This window comes from Aythya fuligula, chromosome Z, assembly GCF_009819795.1.
Source record: "Aythya fuligula isolate bAytFul2 chromosome Z, bAytFul2.pri, whole genome shotgun sequence".
Lineage (NCBI taxonomy): Eukaryota > Metazoa > Chordata > Aves > Anseriformes > Anatidae > Aythya > Aythya fuligula.
In genome coordinates this window covers 27,179,705-27,206,830 of record NC_045593.1, presented here as the reverse complement: position 1 = coordinate 27,206,830, position 27,126 = coordinate 27,179,705, and the positions used below count along the sequence as shown (strand labels likewise).

The window sequence follows — 27,126 nt, the reverse complement described above, 5'->3', positions numbered from 1 at the left end:
AGAAAAAAAATGTAACAAAAGTTGTCTTTGGACAAATGCTCCGATAGTGTAAACTGTCATATAACTTCATTAATGCAAACAGACTGTTTGCATCCACTGCATCTTTTCCTTATCATATGTCTGTAATCAGCATTATTGAGTGTGATTTGTGTAATTTCATACATAATGTATACGTGATTTCTAGTCTTTGTTGCTCAGCTCCACAGCAAATGTATGTTGCAGTGTAGCCCATTTCCTGGGTACTAATTTTTGTCTGAAGGCCTGAAAGCCAGCTCATAAGTAGGATTGATATTGCAATAATTTCAGCTATAAAAAGTATAACATGATTTTCTTGCAACAGCAACAACAAAAATAAATAAAAAAACCACACACACACACAAAAATTAAGTCCTGTAAAAGCCATTGCTGCAAGTATTTTTAGTGATACGGCTGTATTTATATCTTAGCTTTCATAATTTAAATACTACTGATTTTTTATGGTAGGAAAAACAGATTGTCCCAGCCATGCCATCCTGACTTTGAAACTTGTTTTTCCTCAGCCTAAAATTCTAGAGCATTAGGTATTTTCAGCATCCTGTGTGTAGCTGTGAAAAAAATGTGCCCTTTGTTTCTGCAGTCAGAATATGCTTTGATACAGCTTTCTCTTGCATCCTGTTGTGGTCTTATTTGTTAGATGCAGAAATGAAGGAAGTTGAAGAATCATCTGACGTCGACCTCAGTGAAGGCACATTTCCTGTTGATAAGGAAACGTCAGATGACAATGTAGAGTATAAGGTAGCGTAACTGATTTCTGTTCCTGTGTTGTGTTTATGACTGTGGGCACTGGGAATGTAACTGCTGTCCAAATGTTTAAAGGAAGTCTAAAGACTGTTCCAAAACCTAAAGCATGGGATAGGCACATTTTATCCAAGTCCAGATAATTCAATTTAATAGAGGTCACTGCAATTAATGATGAATTAAAAAAAAATCATTAAAAAAAATCATTTATTGACAGGCTTACAGATTGGTGGGTGTGATAGCAGCCACAATGCTTTTGTATGGGACACTTAAGACCCTGGTTCTCCACTGTCATCATTCAATACATCCACCTCTGTGGAGTTGATAGTATTCCCTCTACTCTCTCCTCCTATTCACAGGATGTTGAGTCTCCTGCAATGACAGAGACCTCAGCTAATGCAAGGAAGGCTTATGCGTTGGAAGAGCTTCATCCTCAGAACAAGCATATAAAATAGGATGGATTGTCTTACGCCAGCTTGCTTCAGAATTTTGAATTAGAACAAAATGGAGCAATTAAAAAATAGAAGTGAAGCAGCATATTTTTCAAAGTCCTGTAACTCTTCAGCGAATCCGGGGGAGGGGGGAAAAAAAAAAACAAACAAACAACAACAACAAAAAACACAGAATGAAAAGTCAGTTCTGGGCAGAATTATAAATGGCAAATTTGTGGTAGCAGCAGGGAGTGTTACAGCAAGAGCAGTATGAATTCGTATGTGCAAATAAACTGAACTGTAATTGTGTAGACCTTAGATGGAGGGACAGAACCACAAAAGGAATAAAAGGGAGAGACAAGAACAGAAGATGCGTGCCACGAAAGGGAAAGCAAAGTTTGCTAGAAAAGTAGATGCTTAGCATTATGGTGATGTCTGCGTCAGATCAAAAAGAGGACTTGTGTGCCTGAAACCTTGGATGTTTTTTCTAGCTCTTTCTGTAAGACTCTTACTAAAACACTTGTTTCCCTTTAAACCTTACCTCATGTTCATGTTCATTAAACCTCACGTCATGTTCAGCTTTAGGTCATCTTGTCTACCAGACTGCTGTTTAGGAGAGTGGAAAGAAAAGTGTGTATGGAAAAAAATAGGGTAGGGATGATTCCAAGTGAGGGGTCACAGAAGTTAGATGAAATTAAATAAAATAATAAAAGGTACAGGGGCGTAGGTCTACCCTGTTAAAAGTTTCAGTAGTTTCACATGAAAAAAATGCCATTGGGGTTACAGAGAAGACAGAGACAGACTTTTCTCAGAGGCACGCAGCAACATGATGAGCATAAAAGGTTACAAATTGAAGCAAGGGAAATTCTGATTGTATATAAGAGGAAGAAAATCACCATGAAGAAGGTAATCAAGCAGGAACAGGTTGTACAGAGAGGCACTGGGGTCTCTGTCCTTGACGATTTCGAGTATTTGACTGCAGAAGGCCCTGAACAACCTCACCTAACCCACTTAGAGGTTTTCCAGCAAGCCATCATAGTTCCTTATTCCAGTTTAGCCTACTATTTGGGCAACAGTCATGTCACATCTTACTGTGTCAGAATCAGATTCGCCAGGAGGTGGCAGAATGTGCAAACAGAACAGGAAAGGCAAGGGCTTTCTAAGGCAGAGTGTGCTCACCAGCCTGCCTTTAGATGCTGTGTGCAGTGCCTTGAGGTTGTGGAATGGCAGCACTGGTATCAGACCAGCTAGCCTGGGAAGAGAGCCAGAAAGCCAGACTGAAGGCGCCTAGCTCTGGGATTAGGTGCTGACCGAGCAGCAGGAGGAGTGTTGTGCACTCCTCCTGGGATGCCAAGCGGGCACTAGTGGGAGGCAGTCTCCATCTCATCCCCCTGCTCCTGCATTGTAATTTTATCTCCAGCTCGCTGCCTGAGGACTGGCAGCCTGCACTGGGGTCTGAACATCTGCTGCTCGTCACTCTTAACAAAGGTGTAGAGTGGCAGGGAGATGGTGGTGGACAAGTAAAACAGCTGAATATGTTGGTTCAGACCTAACTAGACTTAAAGGACTTGTGCTGAAGCTGTAGTGGTGCAGCTACAATGCTATTGTTTCCCTGGGTAGCTTGACCACACCTTCCTTGGGCTCACTCCCTAGTCACAGAATCCCAGGATAGGTGATGTTAGCAGGCCTCTCTGGAGCTCATCTGGTCCAACCCCCTGCTCAAACAGGGACACCCACAGCAGGGTGCCCAGGACCATGCCCAGACTATGGCCAGTCCTCAAGTGGTGCTGCCTAGCTGCATTAAAGAGTCCACAGGCACTTGGGCTGTTCACAGGCTACCTCATAGCCATGCCAAAGCTAGCCAGGCCTTGAATCCCCCTGTAAACCTCCTTTGTTAAATTAAACAGGGCTTAAAAGAATGAAACAAAGTGTAGAGTTGATCCCACACCTCTGTTCAACGAATGGGCCCTCGTTCATACACTCACTCTTCCTCACCCCACCTGCATCTTCTTCTCTTCTCTCTTCATCCCTTCTTCACCCTCCTCTTCCTCCCTGTCTGCAGCTTGTGTTGGCAGCCCAGAGCAGGAGGGCCAAGCTCCTGTGTGTCTGCCCCAGTGCTACAGAGGCATCCCTGCTGTGTCCTCTGTGTCTTGCGGCAGGGCAAGTGGTTGGGTTCATGGCTGCAGTAGGAAGTGGAGGAGGTGAAGGTGTGGGGAGGAAAATACTGAAGGGAGATAATGAGGCAGAATGCAAGCTGTGGAGGAAATGCAGCAGCTGGTGCTCCTTTTTCCTAAACTTCATCTTCATTGTGAGTTCTGTTTTGGGGCCTGGCCTTTTTCGTCTTCATTTCCAGTTATTGCAGCGAAATGGAGCAGCTGCTGTGCTCTCTGTGATGGGAAATGAGGCTCAGTAGACAACTTAAGAGAATTACAGAAAGAACAAATATTCCCCAAGCCCTCCTCCACTTCTCTAAAAAAAAATTACAGAAATCATACAGGAAGTCTTTCCAGTGTAGCCTCAGGAGGGATTGTGTTTTATTTCTCCACTATTTCACCTTATCTTTCTCAGAGGAGCTGTTTTTCATGCAGAAAGGATTATGGGTGGCTTCACCCCATAAATTAAAAAAGCTTCCTAGGAAAAAGAGGATAGGGTGGAAAGTGCAAAGTGGCTGAGCCTCATCTGAAAGCAGCAAGCCTAGCTGCTGTGGATGGTTGTCACTATGCCAGTAGATTTCCAAAGGTACAGCAGGCACACAGCCCTAGCTCTGTGCCTCACTGCTCACTGAAGGCACTCGCCATAACCCACTAATGTAACTGCTGTCAGCTTCTTACTCTATTAATGCCTTGATTTCTGAAGAGTCTTGAGCTGTTTCATCCTACTAGAAGTAATCTAAACCCACTCTGCTGTATATACAGAAGTCTGGTTACTGTATTTCAAAACTGTCAGGTAAACAAAGAGTGAATGGAAATGTCTCTTCTGTGTAGCATTAGTCACAAGAGGATTAAAATTGTGGATGAAATATTTTTGTTTTTACAGTTGTGCTTAGGATCTCTAGTGATTTCCACGGAAACTACACTGTTGATGAATTATTAGTCTTCATAGATTATTGCTTCTGTCTTTTTTCACATACCCACGAGAGAGTTTGACTCAGCACTGCATATATTAGCAATATGAATGTCTCCACTAGTAAAATAAATAAATAAATAAAAAATTACCTATATGATACAATTGTAAAATTAAGAACTACTTTTTAAAGCAACATGTGTTTATTTTAGGAAGGAAGTATGATTTTCCCAGGATCTACAGGGACAGAGGTGAGTTTATTTAAACCCTAGACAGAATATAGTAACTATTTAGTTAATAATAGACAAAGCTTTGAAAATCCTTCTCTTTTGTTTTCTAGATTGTACAAACAGTCCAGAATCTAACTCGTCTCTTGTACAGCATACAGGTGACTATTCCACTGTTAACTTTGTAGAGTAATTAGTCTTGGTAATTTACTTCTAAAGGTTTGTTTTCATCTCGCACTATTTTTAGACATTATGTCAGTGGATACTTATCTCTACTGACTGTTGCACAAGCTGTCATATGATATATTTTTATTTTACATCACTGATGTTTCTTTTAAGAACTGAATAATGCTTGCTTGGAGATTACTTCCCTCCCAAAAAGGTTGTATGTACAGTCAAAAGTCTAGGGAGGAAGTAAAATGATGGCTTGAGCTGAGCTGATTTCATTTCATGTACAGATTTTTGAAATTATAGTTAAAAATGTTGAAAAAATGTAAGTATTTTGCTTAGAATATTCTGCTGGCAACTGCTAAAACACATCTCTGCCACTTAGGTGACCAGTTAACACACTGAAGATATTTCAACCTCCGTTGATTATTGTGCATATGCTATAGGGTCTTAGTCTAAAGCTTTTGCCTCTTCCATGCCGTGTTTGAATATTTTAACTTCTTTTCACTCAGTTAGGTCCAATTGAAGATTAATTTTGAAATGTTTCATTTAACTTCTAAACTTTCTTGACATTAGCATGCTTCTTAACAATTCTGGAAACTTTAGGGTTAGAAATTAAGTGGATTGAAGCAAAGCAAAAGCAAAATAAAAGGCCTGTAAATCAGCTAAAATGTTGGAAAAAATGAAAAACAAATAGCTTAATACCAGTGGCAGTAAAGTAAAGGGATCATGCCTTATTGTCCAGACCATGAAAATTGCATAAGCTGTCAGTATAGGTGCAAAGAAACAAACAGAGCATACTGTCCTTGCCCTGTTTACAAATCACTGGAACTGACCCAGTACTGGGGGAAGAGCCAAAAAAAAAGCCAGAAAATTTAAAAAGTCTTTAGCTTTATGAAATGTGCAGTTGGGTGTGGATGGCATGGAGTAACGGGGCTGATGGAATTCTCTGGGAATATCTGCTCAAGTAGATTCCCATGTCAGTTCCTGAGGACAGGCAGTGCACTAAGTGCCTCAGTAGACCTAGGCCTTTCTTGCTTTCTTTTGTATTTGAATCCCAGCAATTTTTTTGTGCTACTGGAGGATGTCACAATCTTTAATGCAAACAATGTCACAACATCCTTGTAAGGGATGCCCTGTTGTGTTCTTGGTTGTAAAAGAAGCTACTGAAACATCAAAACTGAAATAATGACTATATGGCAGATTTCAGCTGGCACAGGTATCTTGGTCTTCTGCATGTAGAAGTAAGGTCCTGATGACCTGACTCTGTTGGCAGGTGCCTGTAGGTCTAATGTTGATAGGACTGAGCAAGGTCCTATCAACAGGTTAGTAAGGTGACCCTTAGGTCCTGAATGAGATGCACTGGAAATCGTACGTTTTTCTCTGCCTAAGCCACATCTGTATTAGGAATACATTGTCAAGTGCAGCTTTCCCTAGACTGATGCTTTAATGCCCTCTTAAACCATGAAAGATTATTTTTCCTATGTGTCTTAACATCATCTGACAGAACAGAACCCCAGCTGTAACATAAACGTTGTATATAGTAACACCAAGTGCAAACCGTAAGCCTCATTAAAAGTGCTTGAAATGGTTGAGTGCTTTTAGAAACATTTCTTGGTATAGGCGTGAACACGGAGTTCTTTGCTTGCATGAGGAGTAACCTCCCCAGAAGCATTTAGCACTGATATTAAGGGAGGATGGAGCATTTTTATAAAATGCTGAAGTACAGAAATGGATTAATGTTAATATTTAAACATTTGTGTCTGATTTTGTTGTGGTGTCTAGGCAGCATTAAATATCCAGGACAGCCACAAAGAACTCTACAGGTTACTTCTGCAAGAGAATGAGAAGACGGGCCGGGGGCATGGTTCCTGGCTCACCCTCCTCATGGAACAAGAGAAATGTCGGAGCTCAGAAAAACAAAGGGAGGAGCTGGCAAACATAGACAAACTCAAGCAGCAGTTCCAGCAGGAGCAGCAGCGCTGGCTGCGTGAATGCGAGCAGCGGGAGCGGGAGCAGGAGCAGATGGAGAGCTTGCTGGAGCAGCGGGAGCGGGCCTGTGTCTGCCAGGAGGAGCTGCTGGAGAGGAGCCGGCAGGAGCTGGCACTGCAGCTGCAGGAGTACCAGCAGAGCCTGGAGAGGCTGCGGGAGGGCCAGAAAATGGTGGACAGAGAGAGAGACAGAGTGAAAATGCAGAAGAAGCTCCTCTGGCGCTGGAAGCAAGGTAGTCAAAGCAGCCTGCTTTCAGCTACAGGGAGCTATGAGGTACGTGTTTCCATGCCATAATGACATCCCCAGCTGCAGAGCTGTAGAGATGTTCCTCGATGAATGGACCACCATTCATCGGTGTCCGCTGCTTGGTAATATCCAAGGGCTTTCTTTTAATGTTGGAGCCCTGTGGAAGCCACACTTCGGGTATTACATTGAGGAGATGGGAACTAGAAGTGTGAGAATTGTGTTTTATTCTACTTTACTGCTGTGGTAGCCACCTTCTGGCAAGATACACTCTGCCTCTTGCTTCTTGTAGAAAAGCTAAATTGTAATGCTTGAGGCATGCAGCACTGTCAGTGAAGGGTCAGCCACCCTCCTTGTTCCTGGACGGCAGCACTGTCTCCAGCAAGGAACAAAGGCTCCTCCAGGAGCAGGCCTGATTCCCACGATGTTCTATCGGGCCTTGCACTGTCCATCTTGCTTCTCTGAAACAAGCAACTCCTGAGTGAATGAGGTCGGTGTGTGGCTCTGGCCTCAACAGTATAATTGGTTATACTGTTGGTCATTATTAGATGGTCATTATTAGGTGATGCTCTTTAAAGCAGCTCTGATGCTGCTTAAGTGCTAGTATCAAAAATGGTTAAATTCTTCTTGAAGTTGAGGGTGCAGGAAAAGAAGCTGGCTTTGCACTCAGCTTTTGGGTGTTAACCTGCCAGGTGTGCCCTGGCTGCCCAGTCCCTCCACCAGTGAGCAAAGTTTTGGTTTCCATGGCTGTTCCCTAAAGCACCTGTAAATCAAAACAAATCACATGGATTCAAAGCCCACTGACCCAAACAGCTTTCTTCCCCTCAGGTTTTCATTTTCACAAGAAAAAATGTAGAGCCGTTCTTCAGGCCATCACCTCCCTAGCTCTTCAGCTGGCAGCTGACCCATAACAGGCAGTGACCATTCAGTGTCTAAGCCTGAGCCTGAATGAGGAGATGAAGGATTGGCCTCTGACCTCTTCCTTTTCATCCATCTTTTGTCAGCATGGTGTGAACACAACTTATCCCTATATGCTTGCCCAGCCCAAACAATGAAGGCAGTGTGTATTAGTACAGATTGTGGTAAAAGTTTGACTTATTTGGCAATGCTTAAGAAGTGGATGATAAAACAAAAGCTGAACTTGCCCATCAGCTCTAATTAATGAGACTTTTGAAGTCTTCTGAGGAGAGGAAGTTGAAGGATGACAGTTGGATTCAGGGATGTCCAGGGTGCCACAGACAGAGGCAAAATAATGAAATCCTGAGTGTCAAAGAGCCACAGGTTTTAAGTAATTCTTAACCTACTATTTAATGTGTAAAGCCATTTCACTTGTGTTTTTATTTCAAGTAAAATATATGACCTGAATGTACTCCAGTCCTTGGGCTTGTCTCTGTCCTGCATTTTCCAATGCCACACACTGCAGCAGCAGCAGAACCAGGACTGGGCATTTACCAGCCAGCCTTTCCTCCCAGACCATTATTTTTGCCATCACTCTGAGCCTAGCTATTTTTGGATGGCCAGACGTCACAGCTAATTCTACTGCTACTCCTTCTGTTGGTGCACCCAGTCTTGATAACACGCCTGCGGGGTGTTGCAGGCTGCAGGTAATGCATTTGGATCTCCCAGGAGCCGCATGTACTTGCTGAACACCATCTGCAGTCTCCAGTAGGGCGGTTGCAGTCCTCATCTCTATGGTTACACCGTGTGAAATGGTACCTTATTTAGCCATGGAGCAAAATATTAACTCCCTAAAAGAAGTCAGCTAACCTTGGTACATCTCAGGTACGGGGTCTTTGTGTTTCGCTATTTTGCAGTTATTACTGATTCTTTCTGTGTTTTGGGAGTAGCCAAAGCAAAATATACTCAATTACTGATGTATATTCCTGTACGTGTGGCCAATTTAGCATTTTCTGATGTTAGCTTCTGCGAAACTAAGTGACTGTGTGGTATGAATCCTCATTCTGTCCAGCATTTAACTTAAGGTACCCTGGTATAAGGGTTCTTCTGTGCTGGACAAAATTGAAAATGCTGTTATTTATTTATTTATTTGTTTGTTTGTTTGTTTGTTTTGTTTTGTTTTGTTTTCCTTTTGCAGATAATGGGACATAATCAGTCGGATCGCTTTCTTCGTGAACATTCATTCTACTTAAATGACACTGTAGTATGTGTGTCTCTAAGCAGCCTCAACAGATCAGATTCTTCTCTTGTCTATAAAGATGGTGTGTATGGGTTGAACATCTCAAACTCTGATATAGCACGGACTGTTGAAAATCAGGTGGACCTCAGAACAAACACTTCTTGTCAGCCAGCGTTGACCAATGAACTGTGCAAATCCACTGGCCCTTCCCAGCAGATGCCTTTCTCCTGCAAAAACAACAAGGATGCCTTTAATAATGGTAATTAGCACTTTATTTAGTTAACAAGTAGTATGGGCAGTTTGCCACCTCTCAGGATGAATAGTCCTAGGGAGGAAAGCAGCTTGGTAGTGGCATAAGCAATCGAGTTTGCTAAAACAGTTGCATGCCATTTTGCAATATTGTTGAGGGTAGATGAGAAAATGAGCAGCATAGAACACAAATACAGAAATCTTTTGCAAAAAAAAATATATCCTTCTCTGTGTCTGTGTAGAGCTATTCAGTGTGTTGGTCTCTGCAAATCATTTCCTCATGGTTTTTTGGCTATTTTTTCAGGAGGACTGAAGTTCGTCTTAGTGGTTTAGCAGCTGTTTTAGGACACAGCTACACTTCTAGATGATTTCTGGTTAGAACAGCTTTTATTTTACTATATTGAAATGGTAGTCTCTGATCAAAGACCTTCCTTTTTCCTTCACTGGGAATGAACTGAAAATATCTTGTAAGGCTCATGGTAGTTGCAGAAAGAAAATTACATCACTTTTAAGGGATAATATAATCTTTAACAATAAGCAGCCATGTGATTTAAAAGTAACTTTTACTGCATTACCTTTCCTTACTTATATATTTTGCCAGAACTCCACAAGACTGGTTAATTGCATGGTAGTTACTAACTGTTGCTACCAAAATGAGTGGAAAAATGGCACCTATCTGAGCATTGCATTGCATTGAAAATTCCCTGAGTGGCTTAAAGCCATGCTAATGAGAAACACTAAACTATCTGTTTTTAGTTTCTCCTGTTTCACAGTGCTAGTTTTGATCTTTTGTGGTATCTTTGTTCGTTATAGTGAGAGTTGCAGAAAGGCTTTTAAAAACACATCTAGGAATCATAGGGGACAATGGTGCACTTTTGGTGTAACAGACTAAATGATCTGTCGGGGCTTTCCTTGCACAGTCATGAGATCCAGGTGGCACATGACAAGTCAGCACTGCAGCAGCACACAAGCCGCCCTCTTTCTGCAGCTGGCAGTGCAGGATGTCTTCAGTCCCCATGCCTGCTGCATGCAGCTCAGGTCACAGCAAGACCAGTGGGCAGCAGAACTAGGTAGGATCAGAAGGTTAAATGGTATATGGGTACAATTTATTATTATTATTTTTTTAGTATTCTTAGGTCAAATCTCGAAGTTGTTCAAACGGAAAAGTCCTTGGTTAAGGAAGTTGTTACTTAGGACTCCTTGTAATGTGTTAATCAGGCATGTGCTATACAGCCTTAGTATAACAACATTGTCCTGAGTACACAGATTGCTAAAAAAAAAACAAAAAAACAACATTTTATATTCAAAGGTATGGCTGACTATTCTCATCACCACAATCAGCAAACCAAGCTGATTAGCAAAAGAGATTAATATTTCTAAAAATGCCTAAATAATTAGCCTGGTGAAACTTGTTCTAGTTTGACTGAAGCTGTCATTTTAGTAATAGGTTAGCTAAGCTAGTGCAAAGTTGAAAAGGAACACATACGTGGGTTTAAACCTTTCAAAAGTGGATTAGCTTGCACTGGCAAATGTTCAGATGCAAGCTAACCAGGATACTCTAAATTAAGCCCACATGAGAGCGTCTGGTTTAATTAAACTGGCTTGCACCAGTGTAATTGCACTGATTCTAAGATAAGCTGGTGGAGCTTCTCTGTGTAAAGATGCCCTTCACCTACAATGGGCTGACAGTAGGCCAGCGTGGTGTTCAGCTGCTGTCACGGCATCTCATGCAGACATCCTGATCTTGCTGTGGAAACAGGGCACCAGTACAGCCCCAGCTGCCTGGGACCAGCAGTAGCTACAAAACCTGCCCAAGAGGGAAAGCAGTAGGTTAGCTGAAATCTCTCTGCTGACGCCAAGTCTGTAAAAACTGGAGCTAATGCCTTGATTAAGTCACAAAGCACTGTTGGCAAGGCAGTGCAGCAAATCCTTGTGGCATCCTGGTGGTGCAGATGGTGTTGTGAAGCTCTCGGCATGCTGGTAGAGCAGGCAGGGAGGGAGCCTCCCCCCAGAGGGATGTGCCATCATATTCCGTAGTCACATTTGTGACTCAGAGGGTGACAAGTATTTTATTCTCTGATCATGCAGTGCATGAGTTTGTATGATTTGGGCTTACTTCTGTCATGCGTTAGGAGCCACCGTACAGGGAGCAGGGAATGAGAAGAACGCTGAGCATCCCCCTGAAAGACAGATGGCATCCGTAGCCCCAGCAAATGGCCCCCCACATCAAAATTAAGTGAATCACTCATTCCTAAGCAACGAGAATCAAGTTGAATAGTACGAACATTTCATAACTAAAAAGCAAATTCCTTTCTGTTGTTTTTTGGCCATGCTTTTTCCCCAGAGAGTTTAGAAGTTTAAGAAGTGCCTTGTGCCTCTTTTTCCTGACTCCTCTGCAAGATAAAGTCAGTTTTGACTGCTGTGAAAGAAAACCAGCAAGGATACAATGAAAGAAGCACTAGAAAGAATTTGAAAGTTAGCTGAAACTTTTCATATTTTTATACTGATGAAATGTCATGACATTTTTCTGTATTCTTCAACCAGCTTTCTATATAAAGACTTATAATCATCTTTCCAAAAGCAGTCCTAAATAGTAAGTTAAAAAAGAATTAAGGAAAAAAAATACTGAGTATGCTTTACTGGGAATTGCCACGTAGCAGCTACATACATAGCCAGATCTTGCGTATATTAAGTTTGTGTGCCCAGTACACAAAAAGAACTTGTTGGTTTTGAATAATTTTCATAGAATTATTAGGCATCCTGTAAGAAGTCTGGTCTGTCAAAAAAAATAAATTATTTAATGAGAAATACCACCTGAACATGTTGTCAAGGAGTTAGTCATGCTGCATTATACTGTAAGTTAAATACTGTGCAGTTTAGCTTCATAAATGTACCTAAATGGAAGTAGCTACATTCCTCCAGTGCATAGTTTTCCATTCATATTTTCTAAGGTAAGACATATGTCTCTTCACATTGCTAACATCATGATTATATATCATTGTTTTATGTGTATGGGAGGGAACTTTACTAAAGACCTTGGGGCAAGTTCCCACAAAGCTGAAACTGGCACGAGTACACTCACTAGAAAAGAAAGGTGTGTCAGTCAACAGGAGGAAAATATGATTGAAAGAAAAACGTGTTAATGCTTTACACTAATGGTTATGAAATTATCTGCATGAAAGAAGACAAGTACTTTGGCTAATTAGGAATCAGGGGAAGTATAGGTTTTGTGTCAGACTAGACTGAGAATTGAATAAATTACATCTTGCATTTAATTGACATGTCGGGTTGACTACCTGGAGCAATGCCTAAGGATCTACCTATGGATTCACCTCTTTGATTTCGGAAATCAATGCAATTTTAATTCTTTTAAGCTTTGAAGTGAACAACATTGCAGTACCTAGTACTGCTTTTTATTTTTTCACATTTTATTTATTTACTTATTTATTATTCATAAGTCATACCTACAAGAATAGAGTTGAAAAGTGGAACATCTGGAAAACTGCACTGAAACTTGATTATGGATGATTTTTCCCAAACATTTGCAGTGTTAGCATGAAGGATCTTTATACATGGTATAGTGAAAAATGCGGTTTAAATCTTAATGGGGAACATAGAAAACACTATGATTTCCATAAACATCCAAATTAAAAAAAAAAAAAAAAAGGGAGAAAAAAAATAGGGCTATATTTGAATAAAACGTTTTTAATTTTTTGAGAGACAGTAATTTGTACATATATGCATACAAGCAAATGAGATAGTTTGATTTTGGCAAAACGATCCATTTACAGTGGTTTTCATCAAAGAAAGTGGTTTCTAGAGTTGTAAAATATTTAATTCACTATAGAAAAAGCAAAACCACAAACCAATCACAGAAACAACGTTTAGTGTCCTGTAACTTCATTTGTTTTCTTTATCCTTCATAAGAAATTATTTTCCTGTTCCTAAAGGCAGATTGTGCTAGAGGTGATTGCTGTGTTGGGCCTGTTCTTAAAATTGAGAATGAGATTCATTTGTTTTATTTTCCCATTGATAATATCTGCTATGAGGTTTAGAATGACACATTGTTTTTTGGCTACCTTAACATTGTTTATGGCCTAATGGCATTGTATAGAAGTATCTGCATATGTTTACATCAGGGAAGATGAGAATGGTGCTGCATGGGCCTGGCTCTTCACTCATTGCATAAGGCAAATCTGTTGATGTCAGTACAGTTATACAATGTAAAACTGAAGCAAATGTGATAAAAATCACATTAAATATGTTTTGTACTACAGTGCTAAAAGTCATCTGAAAACATACATGCTGTTTCCCCATGGTTCCAAGTCAGCACAGGATTTTGGCAAGGGCTGGAGCTCGGTAACTCAGGGCAGACACCGCTGCCAGCACTAGGGGTGGTTAATGGGATATTTAGGACTTTGTTGAATAAGATGGCTTTCATCAGTGGGAACTTGTTAAATAATGACTTACTCTAACAAAAAAGGTCATCACAGTTCTGTATATATGACCATTGTCAGTTAATTTCTTTAATGGTACTGCTGTGTGAGCTCCTTTTGAGTACATTTGACCCACTCATCCTCTGAACTGAAATGTAATTGTACCTTGCACAGTACACGCTTTACTGGTCCCCAGTTTAAACATCATCCTTTGTAGCCAACAGCAAACCAGTCCCGTATCACCTGTAGAATGGTACGGAAGGATGCTGTTCTGCCTATTTTGAGTTTTATTTTTCTGTTGTGCTTCACAACATTTCTAACAGTGATTTTTTAAAAATTGTTTGCTTTGCATGGAATGTGAATTCTTTCAATTCTTTTACTTAAGAAGTGGAAATGGTGGAAATCTCTTAAAAGCAGAAGATACCTGACTATGGAGCTCCAGGATTGTCAGGGAGCCTCCTGTGCAGATGTGATATGTTGAGCTACTTTAAATTTGCTGTCTCTTTTAATTGAGTAGATGTCAAATTAGGAACATCCATTTAATTCTAAATTTAATAGTGCCCTTTGTATCCTGGTTATTCGTTCTGCTTTTAGCATGGGTGGCTGCATAGGTAAGCAGACAACCTGTTCAGTGCCCAACATAAGTTATTATGAGAATAAATTGAAACGGGAAGATATAAGAATATGTAACTGAATATCACCATCCATTGCTCCTGGGTTCAAAATTACATCAATTTAATAGAACAACTTGCTGTAACTGATAGCAGCAATTTTGTCTCCTCTTCGTATCACAGAACACTGAGTTTTGTGCTCTGCCATAAGACATCAGTGTCTGTGGGATACTTGGTGGAAGTGAATCACAGGGGAAGTATTTTTTCCTCTTGGGAATAACACTGCCATTTGTTTAAAGCAGATGGCAAAAGGGATTAAATCACATGGCGGTGTGATACCAAAGCAAAAAATATGTCGTTATATGTCATCCGCAATTAGTATATTTCAAGTAACATTTGCTTTTCAGCTCTGCAATGTTAGGGTTTTGTTCTTCTGTTACTAATTTTCTCTTCTCAAAATACTTCTTATTTCTGAACGTAACCACAGTAGATTCAGTGGTATTGCATAACCTCTTAATTAAGGCAGTTAATGATGTACTGTTTTTGTTTTGTACACTAATGTAAGTACAGAATTTCCTGTCCAATGCCTGTCTGATTTTATTCTTTCTAATATCTTCCCACTGAGAGCTCATTCATTAGGAGGGAAGTGTAAAATAGTGCCATGTCTTCAAAGTTATGAATGGAATGTAAAGATTGTCCATCCTCTCTTTTGGGGTACTGCTGGAATTGGTATAAATGTGCACATTGCACTGAGAGGTGCCTTGCCTGCAGACTTCATAAGCAACAGAATGATGGCCAAATCTTTCTCAGCTTGCTTGTACTTATGATTCCAGCAATTTCAGTACAGTGTTTTTTGAATTCAGTGGAATTACTGGCATTAGTGAGTTCAGAATGGTGTGGACTGTCATCTTTTATATGCAGATTTATTCTTTACTTAAGCAAGGTTGTTCCAATGGATCAGGGTTACAGAGAACTGTAGGGGGGAGAGAAGCAAATTTTGAAACAAGACATGGGGAGTCATTTGCCAAAGGACTGCTCGTTTTGGTCTCTGGTCAGGCAGCTCCAGCTCAGGGTTGTGCAGAGCTGTGACTTCAGCAGTAAGTCCAAAGCGGAAGAGGTGATCCCTGAGGAGAAGCACAAAACAATTGTTAATTGTCTGATGTCAGGAAGAATCCTTGGGAGGTCCATGTTTTCCGTAGGTAATGTGAGCTGTGGGTGGAGACCTGGTTGGGTGCCCTGCATTAGTACATTAAAAATGTTTTGTATATGGTTTATTATTGCAGTTACAACCTGAAATAGATTAAGAAGTATGAATAAATAATCCATCTTAATGGCTGGGAGAAGCAGTTTATGGATGATCGAATTTTGCAAGATCCTGAGTATGCAAACACACCCAAGAAAATCATGTAGCTGAATCACCAAATGTATCTGTCTGGCTTATTTTGAAAAGGAAAATCTCATTTTAATTATTTAGTATAATACTTTACATATTCCAGGAAATGGCCTGTAGCATGTTGTGTAAAAGTAATGAAGTCTCAGTAATATGAAACCACCTTAGCAGCATCTGCTGTTAAATATTTATTGAGAAACTGGGGAAGATTGTCTGTCTGTCTGTCTTTTATTGGCACCAATTATAAGAGCATCCAGTTGCCTTCCACATAAATTATATTGGCACTAGCCAAATTGCTAGGGGAGATTTAATGGAGTATCTTGTTCTGCCTCCCCAGATGCTACAGAAAATTTTCCATTGGGTGTAAATTTTTGGTGGGGCAGTAGAAAGGAGGAGCCTTGATGCTAGTATGGAAGTTGTTTTTAGTTTAATCAAATAAGATCTCCAGTGGTAACCTGCTGAGATTCCTTGAGTATTCTCTTGAAGTGTTATTTAGAGCTGGAACATAAATGCCACAAAAATCAATGTGATTTGGATATATTTGCTTAGGTCTACCATACAAAAAATCAAAGAAACCCATGCACTTTGAAAAGTCATTGGATATATTCTGTGTTAAAGAATACATGACAGACAAGACATCTTGTAGATTTGGCAAGGACGAAAAGCATTTTTTTTTAAATTGAGAATGGCAGGATAGTTGTTGCTGACAGCAATAACTGCAGAGAAGATGTCTGCTCTGCAAAGAAACTTGCCATTATAACACAGCAGAGGGATTGGAAGGGGGAGAAAGTCCTGAGAAAGGCTTCTGCATTAAAGATGGGCAGTTTTAACCTGCCTCCCAAAATGAACGGAGGAAGGTATTTTAAAATATAGCATCACTTTTTCCTGCTGGGGGGAAACAGCCTGGTCTCTGTAGCAGTGGGATGGGACCAAGGCAGAGCTGCAGCATGAAGGGAATGGATGGGAAGGCACTGAAGGGAGCTAGACTAAAGCAGATCTGGGTCTACAGAGGTGATTCTGTGTGACTAGAGATGAGCAAAACCTGTGGCAAAGGCAAAGTGGAAGGAGGTGGTGATTAATTCAGGCTTACAAGTAAGGCCAGAGTTGCCCATAGCAGCGATAAGTGGGAGCAGAAAAAAGAAAAGTGGACCCAAGTACTTCCAGTTTCTTTGAGAAAAGCACTGGGCTGACAGGATGAAAGCACGTGTTTTTTTGATAATGGTGCCTTGGGCTTTGATGTATGGTCTTCCCTATATCTTATAGGCAAACTGTTTTCACAGCAGTTAGATGTCCACAGAGTGGTTAGCAAACAATTAAAAAGGGCAACTATTTCAAAATATTTGATCACACCCTAAAACTTCCTCTGCTTACAAAGCAGAACTTGTGGAAAGTTTAGCTGTTCAATTCTTTTTGTTTTTTAATTGACTGCAAGAAATAAATGTCACAGTCTACACTTCCTAACAACCAGATTTAAAACAGATAAAAGTGGTTGACTCAATCTGCAGTCAAAAATTAGTGAATATTTCCCTGTCTTTTGAGTTCAGTGGAGTGCAGTTATCTCTGTGACCATCAGATAAGAGGTTTTTTTCAGATACTTACTCGTAGCAATGCCCATATTTTTTCCTGTATTAATCAATAAGGAGGAGCTTCTATTAAAGGTTAAAATTACCATGCAATTGATTTGAAACAGGTGCTTTGCCTTATTTTTGCTTATGCAGCAACTCCTTATATTGGCTTAGTATTCTTGTACCAATTACTCCGTTTTGATCTTGTCAGCTTTTATGAGTGAAAAATGATGGAGCTGGTCTGTTGTTGGAAAACCGCTGTATAAAGCCAAGGTGCTTAGGAGGTAGCTTGAGAGTGTTTTATAAATGACCTGCCCCTTCATTTGTGCCCTCCTGTTTCTTCAGGAAAATATTTACTAAATTCCAGATCTTACTCCTTTGTATTGTACCTTGAGAGAGTGGCCAAAAGCTGGGGACAAAACTGATTGTTTTCCAGGGACTTTGATTGAATGTTCATTTCAAAGCAAACTTGTAGTTTAAAACAAAACAAAACACAACACAACACCATAAAATATGAAGTGAGGTTAATCAGCACAGTAATGCCAACCTGTGGTAACAGACAGCTCTGGAGAATAGTTTTGATGTGTAAATGTCCCATTTTGTTTCAAAGGGAGTAAATTTGTGCCAGAGACGCTGTTTTTTCAGGGTTAATGCTGTTTCTTTGGTAGGGAAGGAGAGCAAGCTGCATGACAATGTTTTATTCTTGGGGTGCAAAGTGGGGAGGCTGGCAAGGAAGGCAGGGGGGTCTGCTTCCCAGCAGCAGAGAGGTGAGCTGGTTTCATCAGTTGTTAAATCTCTGGGAATTGAACTTTCCATTTCTCCAGCAAGCACTCAGGCTGGAGCTTTCATCACTGGCTGCAGTTTTTTGTGGCTTCAGTTTGCTGGTTGGATGTCTTCTGCAAATCATGGGACAGGGAGGAGTAGCTGCATCTTGCCTTGGATACTTGCATTAGGCTCCTGAAGGAGGAGGCTCCAGGTGTTTACCTGTTGCTGCTCGCTTTTATGATCATTTGGGTGGACGGCTCTGCCTCTGGAGAGGTGCTGAGGGCTGTGCGGAGTGGTGGCTCTGCACAGGCAGCTTGTACCATTCTTTGTGATCCTCTGCAGGAAGGGTGTTCTTGGGGTTTTACGGTTATTTTCTCTTGATCATTTGAGTGCAGCTGTGTTTAATGAGCTGGAAAAGAAGTAGGTCAATAAAACATGTGTTCATTGTTAGCAGAATACCTGTTGGACCATGTGTGTGTCTGTAATTGACCATCTAAAGCTTCAAAGCTTAGCACAAAGAAAGCTTAATAGGGAATTCATACCTAAATAAATTAATATTAAGCAGAAGCAGAGAGCTGGCAGGCAGCATGCCCTGCCAAGGTGAGACTGTGGGTATTTAAAATACAGACAAGTTATGATTAAGTTAAGACCTATTTTTAAGTCCCTCATTGATATACATTAAAAAACAGCATGCCAAAAATAGTTCAGAAGCTGTGCACTTTAAAACTAACACAACTGATACTGTAGCCATGTACGTAGGTTAAAATTTAAAATTATTTTGACCTAGGTTAGGGCATGCTATAAATTTGATGTTAGAGAGGTATCATTGACAGTGAGCATGAGATGTTTTTTCAATTTTTTCTTTGATATCATCCATGTTAGAAATAGTGTTTGCTGAGCTTTAATAAAAGAAGAGGGTTGCATTATCATATGACTTCAAAATCTGATAAGACATGTATCAGATAACTGAGTTGGAACCATTATGAAGCTTTATGAAAAAGCATTTTCAGTTGAATAATGTGGATTTCTTCCTGGCCAACAGTTTGGTCCAAATTGTCTAGACCAAACTTCTCTAAAGAATTATGAGGCAAACCCAAAAAAGTGACTCACATTATTATATTGAACTCAAGAGCTAAAACAAAGAGCAGAAAGACATGGAATAAAGACATTTTGAGCAATTTTACCATGATCTAAAATCCAAAGAACAGACATGAAAAAGGGGTACATGGCATACCATCATCATAGGCTTTAGGTTCTTTCTGTTCTGTGTCTCCTAACAACAACAAACAAATGGCACCATAATCTTATGAGTTTAATTAACGCAGGTTCTGTTATGACCTGATTGATCACCTGCTTTTTGTGAAAAGACCTCTTATTCATGGAAGTGCTTGTTTGCCACTTTTTCCTCTGGTTGGGCTGGTTACAAGTAAATAACAGCATCAACATTATCAGCTTGGTTTCTTGTGAAACCAACATCTGATGTTGCCACATGTTGTTCACTTCCCCCTACCAACTAGTAGGCTCACAAACAACTGAACTCCCAATAATGGGAGAACCATTGCAAGTCTATCAATGCAATATCTGTCGCAATAGTCTCTATCAACTGAAAATGCAATCAAAACTGATCACAGTGCCTTTTGCCGGGAGGAAAGGGAGCAAAGCTGAGATGCTCAGAGGTGCCTGGGAAATCAGCTCTTGCAAAGGAATCTGCACGAAAATCACAGGGCGCATCCTTAGAGATAAACAGCTGCCCTAGGATTGCTGGTGGGGACTTTCAGTGGAGCTTACGGGAGTTAGGCTGCCATTTGCTATTGAATTGTGATGGCAATTGAGAGCCTGTCTCCCTTGGATTCCTTTGAATATCCCAGACCCGGTAGACTTAGCACTGTTTTTTAGGTGTCTGCCCATGCTTTGCATTATGCATGAGTGCCGGCAGGGGGGATTAAATACAGCAACTCTGCCATTTCATATAGCTCTGGCCTGAAGTTGATGTGTCAGCTGTCAGTCCAGATGAACGTGGTATAAAAACTGGTATCAGTTATTGGAAATAAATGGTCAAACTAAAAACTAATTCTGTCTACACCCTACCCCCTCAGGAAATAATGGCTTTAAGAATCTTTAACATGTTCACTGCTGGAAGTGGAGTAAATCTCTCTTTCTGTACAAAGATAGACAACACGTGACACGGATCTCTGAAAGTCACAGCAAAGTCATTGAGTGTGTATGTGCTGTTTATGCAGTCCATGTAGTGTTTCCTCTTTCCTCTTTTTCTTTTTACCTTTTTCTTTCTTTTCCCTTGTTTTTTTTTTTTTTTTTTTTTTTTTACTTTCATTTTTTTTTTCCACTCTTTTCTTTCTTTCATTATTTTTTTCTTTCTCTTTTCTACTATTTTTTCCTCTCTTTTTGGAAAGCCCTGCGTATCCAATCTGGCCTGACCTTAGAGATGACCCAGCTTTGGGCAGGAGGTTGAACCAGAGACCTTTTCAGATCCTTTCCAACTTAAATTATACTACAATGCTGAAAATTTGGGATCAGAGCTGGAGGAGAAAGGGCTATTAGAAACATAGATACTTGAGAGGGTTTTGTTGCCTGGAGTATTTCCTAACGCTAGGTTAAGTGCCGGGCGATCTTCCCATTCTTTCCGTCACCATCACTGTGGGCACTTCAGGGTTACCTGCAGAGGTCTTATTCTCCGGGGAAAGAGAGGTGAAGGAGAAAATCTGTGGCATTTATTTGATGTGGAAATGATTACATCCTATGACAACAGTCAGAAGGTGAGAATCAGTGTGACTAATGAGTTGTTTACTTGGCTTTTGTACCACCACCAGCCCCCAGCCCAGGATAACGGGCTATGTTTGTTTTGGTATGTGTTGATCTCAGATTTTGCAAATTCCTTTGCTTTGTCTTTCACCTTCTGAGTGGTTTATTCTATGCCACTAATCCTGTCTCTTGGTGTTTCAGGAAGGGTAGGATAAGGTAGTTAGGATGCATAATGCCACTTTTATTTCATTTCCCGTACAAGATTAGCATGCTTTTAGGCAGGAGCCATCGGTTCTATGAATTTGGGACCAGACCCTTGGGGGCAGAACTGAGGTCCTCCTAGAAAATCCCATGTAAACTGGTCCCACAGGCTGAAAGCCTACAGTATGGTCCTTACTGCTATATTCAGGTTGCCTAGAAATGTATTTTGGAGGCTTAAAATGTTTGTCTACCTTTGCCTGATAACTAGCTTCATTGCACTGTATCAATGGTCATGGAAAATGAGGAGTGGGGGGATTCATTTTTAACATTTGGTTTGGCAGTACGAAATGTTCATGAGACAATCTGTAATTCCTTCCAGAATCCTGCTGAAACAGCCTCCAACTACTTTTGAGAAAATTGGGGGTGAGAGGAAGTAGGGAATATGTTTTGTTTATTTATTTATTTATTTTAAATTATTGTTATTAATTTAAATAAAATTAACTTGACTGAGGAGAAAAAAAAAAAAAAGAGAGAGAAAAAAAGCTGGACGTAAATGATGCTTATTGTTGAAGTGCTACTACAGATCATCTAATACCTGGCTTCTAGCTTCACTGAAGCACATCCTGCTTTGCTGGGGAGTTTGGCCAGCCCTAGAGTGAATGAATGGATTTTTCTGGTGTTTGTTTTTGCCTGGCTGGTCAGGAGGGGTGAGGCAGCATCGCTTTTGGTGATGTGGGCACTGGTCTGGTGGGCGCGCTGTTGAGCCGAGCACAGTCAGCCCTAGCATCACCCCCACGGCAGCGCGGAAGAAAGGAATAAATAAATGCTAAACGTAAGAGAGAGAAGACTGCAAAGCTCATTTTGTGTCTAATGTTGGCAGGGGAATTAAGATTGCGACGGAGGAGGCTCTTAAAAAGGCAGATGGTCCTTATTGACCTAACTCTAAATCCTTTCCGAGCCCTGACTGTCTGTCACAGCGCTGCAGAGAGGAGCCCGGGACTGGAGCTGGTGCAATGTTCATGGGTGTCTCTGTGCTGCCTCTGCCAGCCTAGCTGCCTGCACAGTGCTGGAGAGTTTCTGGGCAGCCCCTTCCCAGCAGTAGCTCCCTTTGCCTGCTGTCCTCTGCCTTGCTGTTTGCATGGACTCTGAGGATAAATGGCTCGTTTTCCTGATTATTTTTTTTTAATACTTTTATTTTTTGGGGCATCCTTAGTCCTTGAGACTCTTCACTAGCCAGCAGGTGATGCTTTCAAGCCTGGCTCTTCCTTCTTTTGGAGGAGCATTTTTAAAGAGCTGTCTGCCTGGGACCAAGGGCAGCTCATCTGCCCCATGCTGCAGGGGAGCTAGGGAAGCCTTTTTGGCAGCTGGCACTGCTCTGCACGACGAGCCCATGCTGTCTGACACCTGGGTCACCCTACAGCAAGTCCCCTTTCCCTGCTCTCCCTCCTTCTGAGGCTTATCACTGACTCCAGCCTCTTTTCCCCCTGTCACTGAGCAGCTGGTCCCCCAGCACGTTGCTCTGCTCCTGCAAGGCTGGCTGGTCTCCATTCAGGCAGCTGCCAGCAGGGCACCTGGCAGGCTGGGGACCTCGGCCCAGGGACGTTCTGTGTTTCTGTGGGGCAAAGGCTGTGCTAAGTGCCACCCAAAAACCAGCCCCTTCTTTCATCTGCCAGGTTGAGCAGGTCTTTCCTACTTTGTCAAACTGCTGTCACCCCCAGTGGTGGCAGGGCTGGAGCCTCCTGGATGGTCTCCTGTGGCTCAGGTTCTCAGGGTGCAAAGGATTAGAGAATAAATAAAGAGAATAATAATAAAAATTAAAAAAAAAAAAAGCAAAACAACAACAAAAACACAACAGCTAAACTAGCAGCAAATCACTTATTTCAACAGTGACAGCATCTGATTTGTTTTTCCAGAATGCTGTCAGTTTTCACTGCATAGATCTGTTGCTTAGTGTTGTACCAGTTAATGAGAAATGGTTTGGAAACAGCTACTATTTTAATTGATGAAGCAATTACTGTTTAGTTTTGATGGTAGAAAATAACTGTGTAAGGTGTTTCTCTTTCTTTTCTAGGTTTCTTCAAATTTGTAATTAGGCTTCTCCAATTATGTACTTCGTAAACTTTGGAAACAGATCTTTCAAATAAGTGCTTACTGTATGATATTCTTATGCACATAACTTTGTCAAGATGAGTGGACTCGCAGGACTTAAAAGGAATATTAATGTGGACAAAATTACCCAGAAACATACGTGTTCAGAGGCTGAGGACCTTTTACTCTTTTTACTGAATAAATAGAAGCAAACTCTCCAGCTTGCATAAAGACAAGCAGATGTAGGGTATTTCTGGTTTCTTGAATCTGAGCCTGCAAATCATAATCTTTTTCTAATACGGCTATTACAAAGAAATAAATGCAAATGTCAACTAACAGAGCAGGACTGTTCAAGTAAGGGAGTCCAATCCTTCTGTGTTAGATATTGCAAATCCAGAGTCAAGACTTATTCTGGATCTCAACTGAGGCAAAAACTTGATCCTTTAAATCCAGTGTAAAAGAGTAAAAGAAAGGGAATTTGGACATCATTTTACTACAACCCCAGCATGACCAAGCACTGCTTGTACGTAAATACCTTGCCCTGGCACCCACCCTGAAATCTCAGCAGAGGGTATAGTGTGCCTGCAGCTTGCACCGGGTGTGAAACACCAAAGCCTGTTTGCTCCCCTTAGCTGGGTAAATATCAAAGCAGAGAACACGCTGTAGGCAGAGGCAGTGATATGACATGTTCCCACATGCCTGTCCTGTAATCTTCTCCCACCACTCTAAACACCGGAGAGCCTGGGCTTTGCAGGGTGCCAGGAAACTTGTTTTTCTGTAAACTCAATGAACAAGACTGGTGAGAGCTGTGTGCATCACAGAAGTGCCAGTTGTGGGCAGGTGACATTGTAAATTGCCACCATTTAGAGTGACAGTGTGTAAAATGCCAAGTATATCCTTTAAAATTGATTTTCATTGCACACGTGTGAGAAGGGGCAGAGACCAGGGCAGGCACAAAGTGGCATGAATGAATGACAGAAAGCCCAAAGGCCCCCAGAGCTGGGATTGCTTGCTTCTGGTGTTAACCGTGGTGACTGTGGCAGATGTCCCAACCTCTGCTGCTTCTTGTGGAGTTTTACCAGAGGTAAGAAAGAGGTGTTAACCCTGTTTAGGTAGTATGGGCTGGTTGGGCTGAGATTGCAGTAAAAGGAATGGACCAAATATTGCAGCATGGCCATTGCAGGCTTTTTTCATACCAAGTATGATGATACATGCTCCCTTCTCATGCATCTTGTTTCTATGGCAAATGCTGATTTCAAGGAATAAAGATGTAGAAGAGCCAACTACAGTGGTGTGGTTCCTGATGTCCTAAAGTGGTACAAACATTGGACTGGGAAAGAAAATACAGCCTATCTATCTATCTATCTATCTATCTATCTATTTATTGTAATAACCCATAAATCATTGCAACAGCCTTCGAAGCTCTGCTGGGGAAAAAAAAAAAAAAGTGGCTGGTTCACTGCACTTGCAGGAGAAAATTAGGAAGATAACAAATGAAAAGTCTTTGTGAAGTAATTTTGTAGCATTTGGTTACAAGTACCATCTCCACAGCTAAAAGACTGAGACAAGAATAGAGTAGGTGTTTTGCCCAAAGAAGCACAGATAAAACTGGCAGAAAAAGCTGACTGGTTATAAAGCTATTACATACTGCAAGAGCAAGTCCGGTAGACTTTTACCTGGGCTTTGCTCACTTGATTCTTTTGCATACACGAAAAGAAAAATTGCAAATAAAATTCTGTGTAATGATGGAAACCGTATTAATTTTACAATTGGATTATCTTGCTAATAAAGGTACCAGTTATGTACTGTACGTTTCCCTCCAGCACAACTCTGACAGCATTTATGCCTTTCCATTAGTGTGTGTCTGGTTGGCAAAGTAAGGGTAAACATGTATTTTATTGTAAAATAGTGGCACTGATCCTTGGATGGCAATGGAAAGACTTGAACAGATTTCTGTAAATTTTGACAACCTAGCTCTCACCAGGCTTTTGTATAGCTCAATAGTAAGAAATGTTTTCCTTTTTAGACAGACACAAGATAGGACATGGTACTTCAGCACAGTGCTAATTAAAAGTTAAAATTTGCTCTTAATGATTGCATGGGTATGGAATAAGATGTATTGTCACGTGTCCTTCTTTTTTGTGTTACAGATCTAAATGCCTCACAAACCCAGGGTCCCCAAACAAGCAGTCTGAGCCATGGATCCATCCAGACACCACGGGTTGAAGCACTGCTGCCGAACCACCAGCCTGAGAGCCTGCAGGACATGAAGAGTGGAGACAGAGGAGAGGAGAAAATTGTTTACCTCTGATGGCTCATTTCCTAATCTTTGTAGCACTTTAGAAATATACTTGTGTTTGCTTTTCTAAATGTCTGTAGTTGCTCTCTGTATGACCAAGTGGCTCTAAGGATAGTATTTAATACTCAGTGCAAGATTTTCCCAATTATGTGTACAACAATTAAGTTATTTTGAAGTCTTTAAAAAAAATAATTTATGATTCTATTTCAAGTGTTTTGCAAGAAGTGGGTAGCAGGGGAGATGTAACATTTTGGAATTGCAAAGACACCGTTATGAGCTGTGAATTCAACTGTTGCTTTTCTCATGAGCCCTCTTTTTAAAAGAGCAAACTAAGAGAGTTGGGCCTGCTATTTGTGATTCCAGGGTATGAATCAGCAACCCTCTAACAGTTGTGATATTACATGAGAAGAGAGCAGTGTAATAATAATAGCTATAATTTCTCCTGAAATGTGCTATGTACATTAACTATTGGGTCATTTTCCTTATCCCTTGGCTCAGAAGTTGCTCAGAGGAGGGTGATTGTGGTCTCAATACAATTGCTAGTAAGTGTTTTTCAGGTCCCAGACCTTATCATCATTTTGGTACTGTTGCCAGGTTCTGTGTAGAGATGCTGTAAGTCAATTTTCTATTGTATTGGAACTGTACCTCATGTCAGTAAGTGCCCTTATACATTAAAATTTACCAGATGAAGCCTCATTGAACAACACAGAGGGGAAAAAACGTAGGTTTTTCATTTAACCAATCCCTTTGGAAACTTTGCTGCTTTTCTACATGGAACCAACTAGCTTCCTGCTTTCAGGTTTACAGGATCATCAGGCTGTTAGGCAGTAAGCAACTGGGACCTGTTTTATGCCTTTTTGTCTTTAAGTAATCTTTGTACACTTTAATTGAATCAATTAAATGCTCTACGTCTTTCTGCAAAACTGTCATGTTGATGTATTGCTGCGTCCTCCAAAGAAGTTTGAAAACAGAAGGAAAAAAATTAACATAAAATCTCCTTGCCCAACTCCTGCATTGGTGCAGTGCAACCAAAGCTGTGCTGCAGGCACCTTGGTTGGCAAAACCAAAGCCATGCCTATTTGAGTAGGTGTGTCCTGCAGTGGTGCAGCAGGAGCACTCTGGATGTGCCCCAAGCATCGTAGGGTTTCCATTTTACCCTAAGCTTTGCATTGTGCAAAATCTTTTGCAAGGAGCAGAAGTTTGGATGGTGGTCGTTGTGGAGGCTTCTCATCCAGGGTTGGTAGGCTAATGGGGATATTAAAAACAAAAAAGCAGTGCTTTCCAAGTTGCTTCTCACTGGATTACCAGGCTGTCTCTTTGGCTGGTGTCTTGGGCTAATAACTGGGTGACTGATGTTCTTGATAAGTAGGTGCTGCTTGCCTGTTGGTATTGTTTTCCCATGTCATTGTGGAAAGATTGGGCCTGCAGAGGTATTTTCCAGTTTCTATTTCCAGCCTTCAAGACTCCTGCTCACCTGACAGCACTTCTTTGCCATCTTCATGTAAGAGGAAAAAAACAATTTTCTAGAATTTCAGAGTGTTTGATGTGCTTTAAATTTCACGATTAGACTACAATTAAAATGGGAGTACAGCCTCTTGATAGGGATCCTACAGACCAAACCTTCACTGTTTTACCAGTCAGCAGTGAACCTGGATTGCCATCTGGACACCTTTTTGGTAAATTTCTGAATAACCACCCCAGTTCCTAGAATGTATTATGTCTCA

The 27,126-nt window shown here is 41.0% G+C and overlaps 1 protein-coding gene across 6 annotated transcripts in view; it reads left to right on the top strand.

The window, feature by feature from the left end:
• Positions 1-26,316, top strand: part of ARHGEF28 (Rho guanine nucleotide exchange factor 28) — a 127,990-nt gene extending 101,674 nt beyond the window's left edge. For 5 of the 6 annotated variants that reach the window (XM_032205534.1, XM_032205530.1, XM_032205533.1 and 2 more), the window contains 6 exons: positions 674-774; positions 4,484-4,522; positions 4,612-4,659; positions 6,452-6,931; positions 8,997-9,297; positions 25,254-26,316. In XM_032205534.1, coding sequence (XP_032061425.1) covers positions 674-774; positions 4,484-4,522; positions 4,612-4,659; positions 6,452-6,931; positions 8,997-9,297; positions 25,254-25,414 — 1,130 coding nt within the window. In that variant the 3' untranslated portion in view covers positions 25,415-26,316. Of the gene's footprint in view, positions 1-673; positions 775-1,136; positions 1,376-4,483; positions 4,523-4,611; positions 4,660-6,451; positions 6,932-8,996; positions 9,298-25,253 lie in introns of those variants that run through there. The other variant, XM_032205535.1, reaches the window with a different exon arrangement.
• Positions 26,317-27,126: the final 810 nt, after the last annotated feature.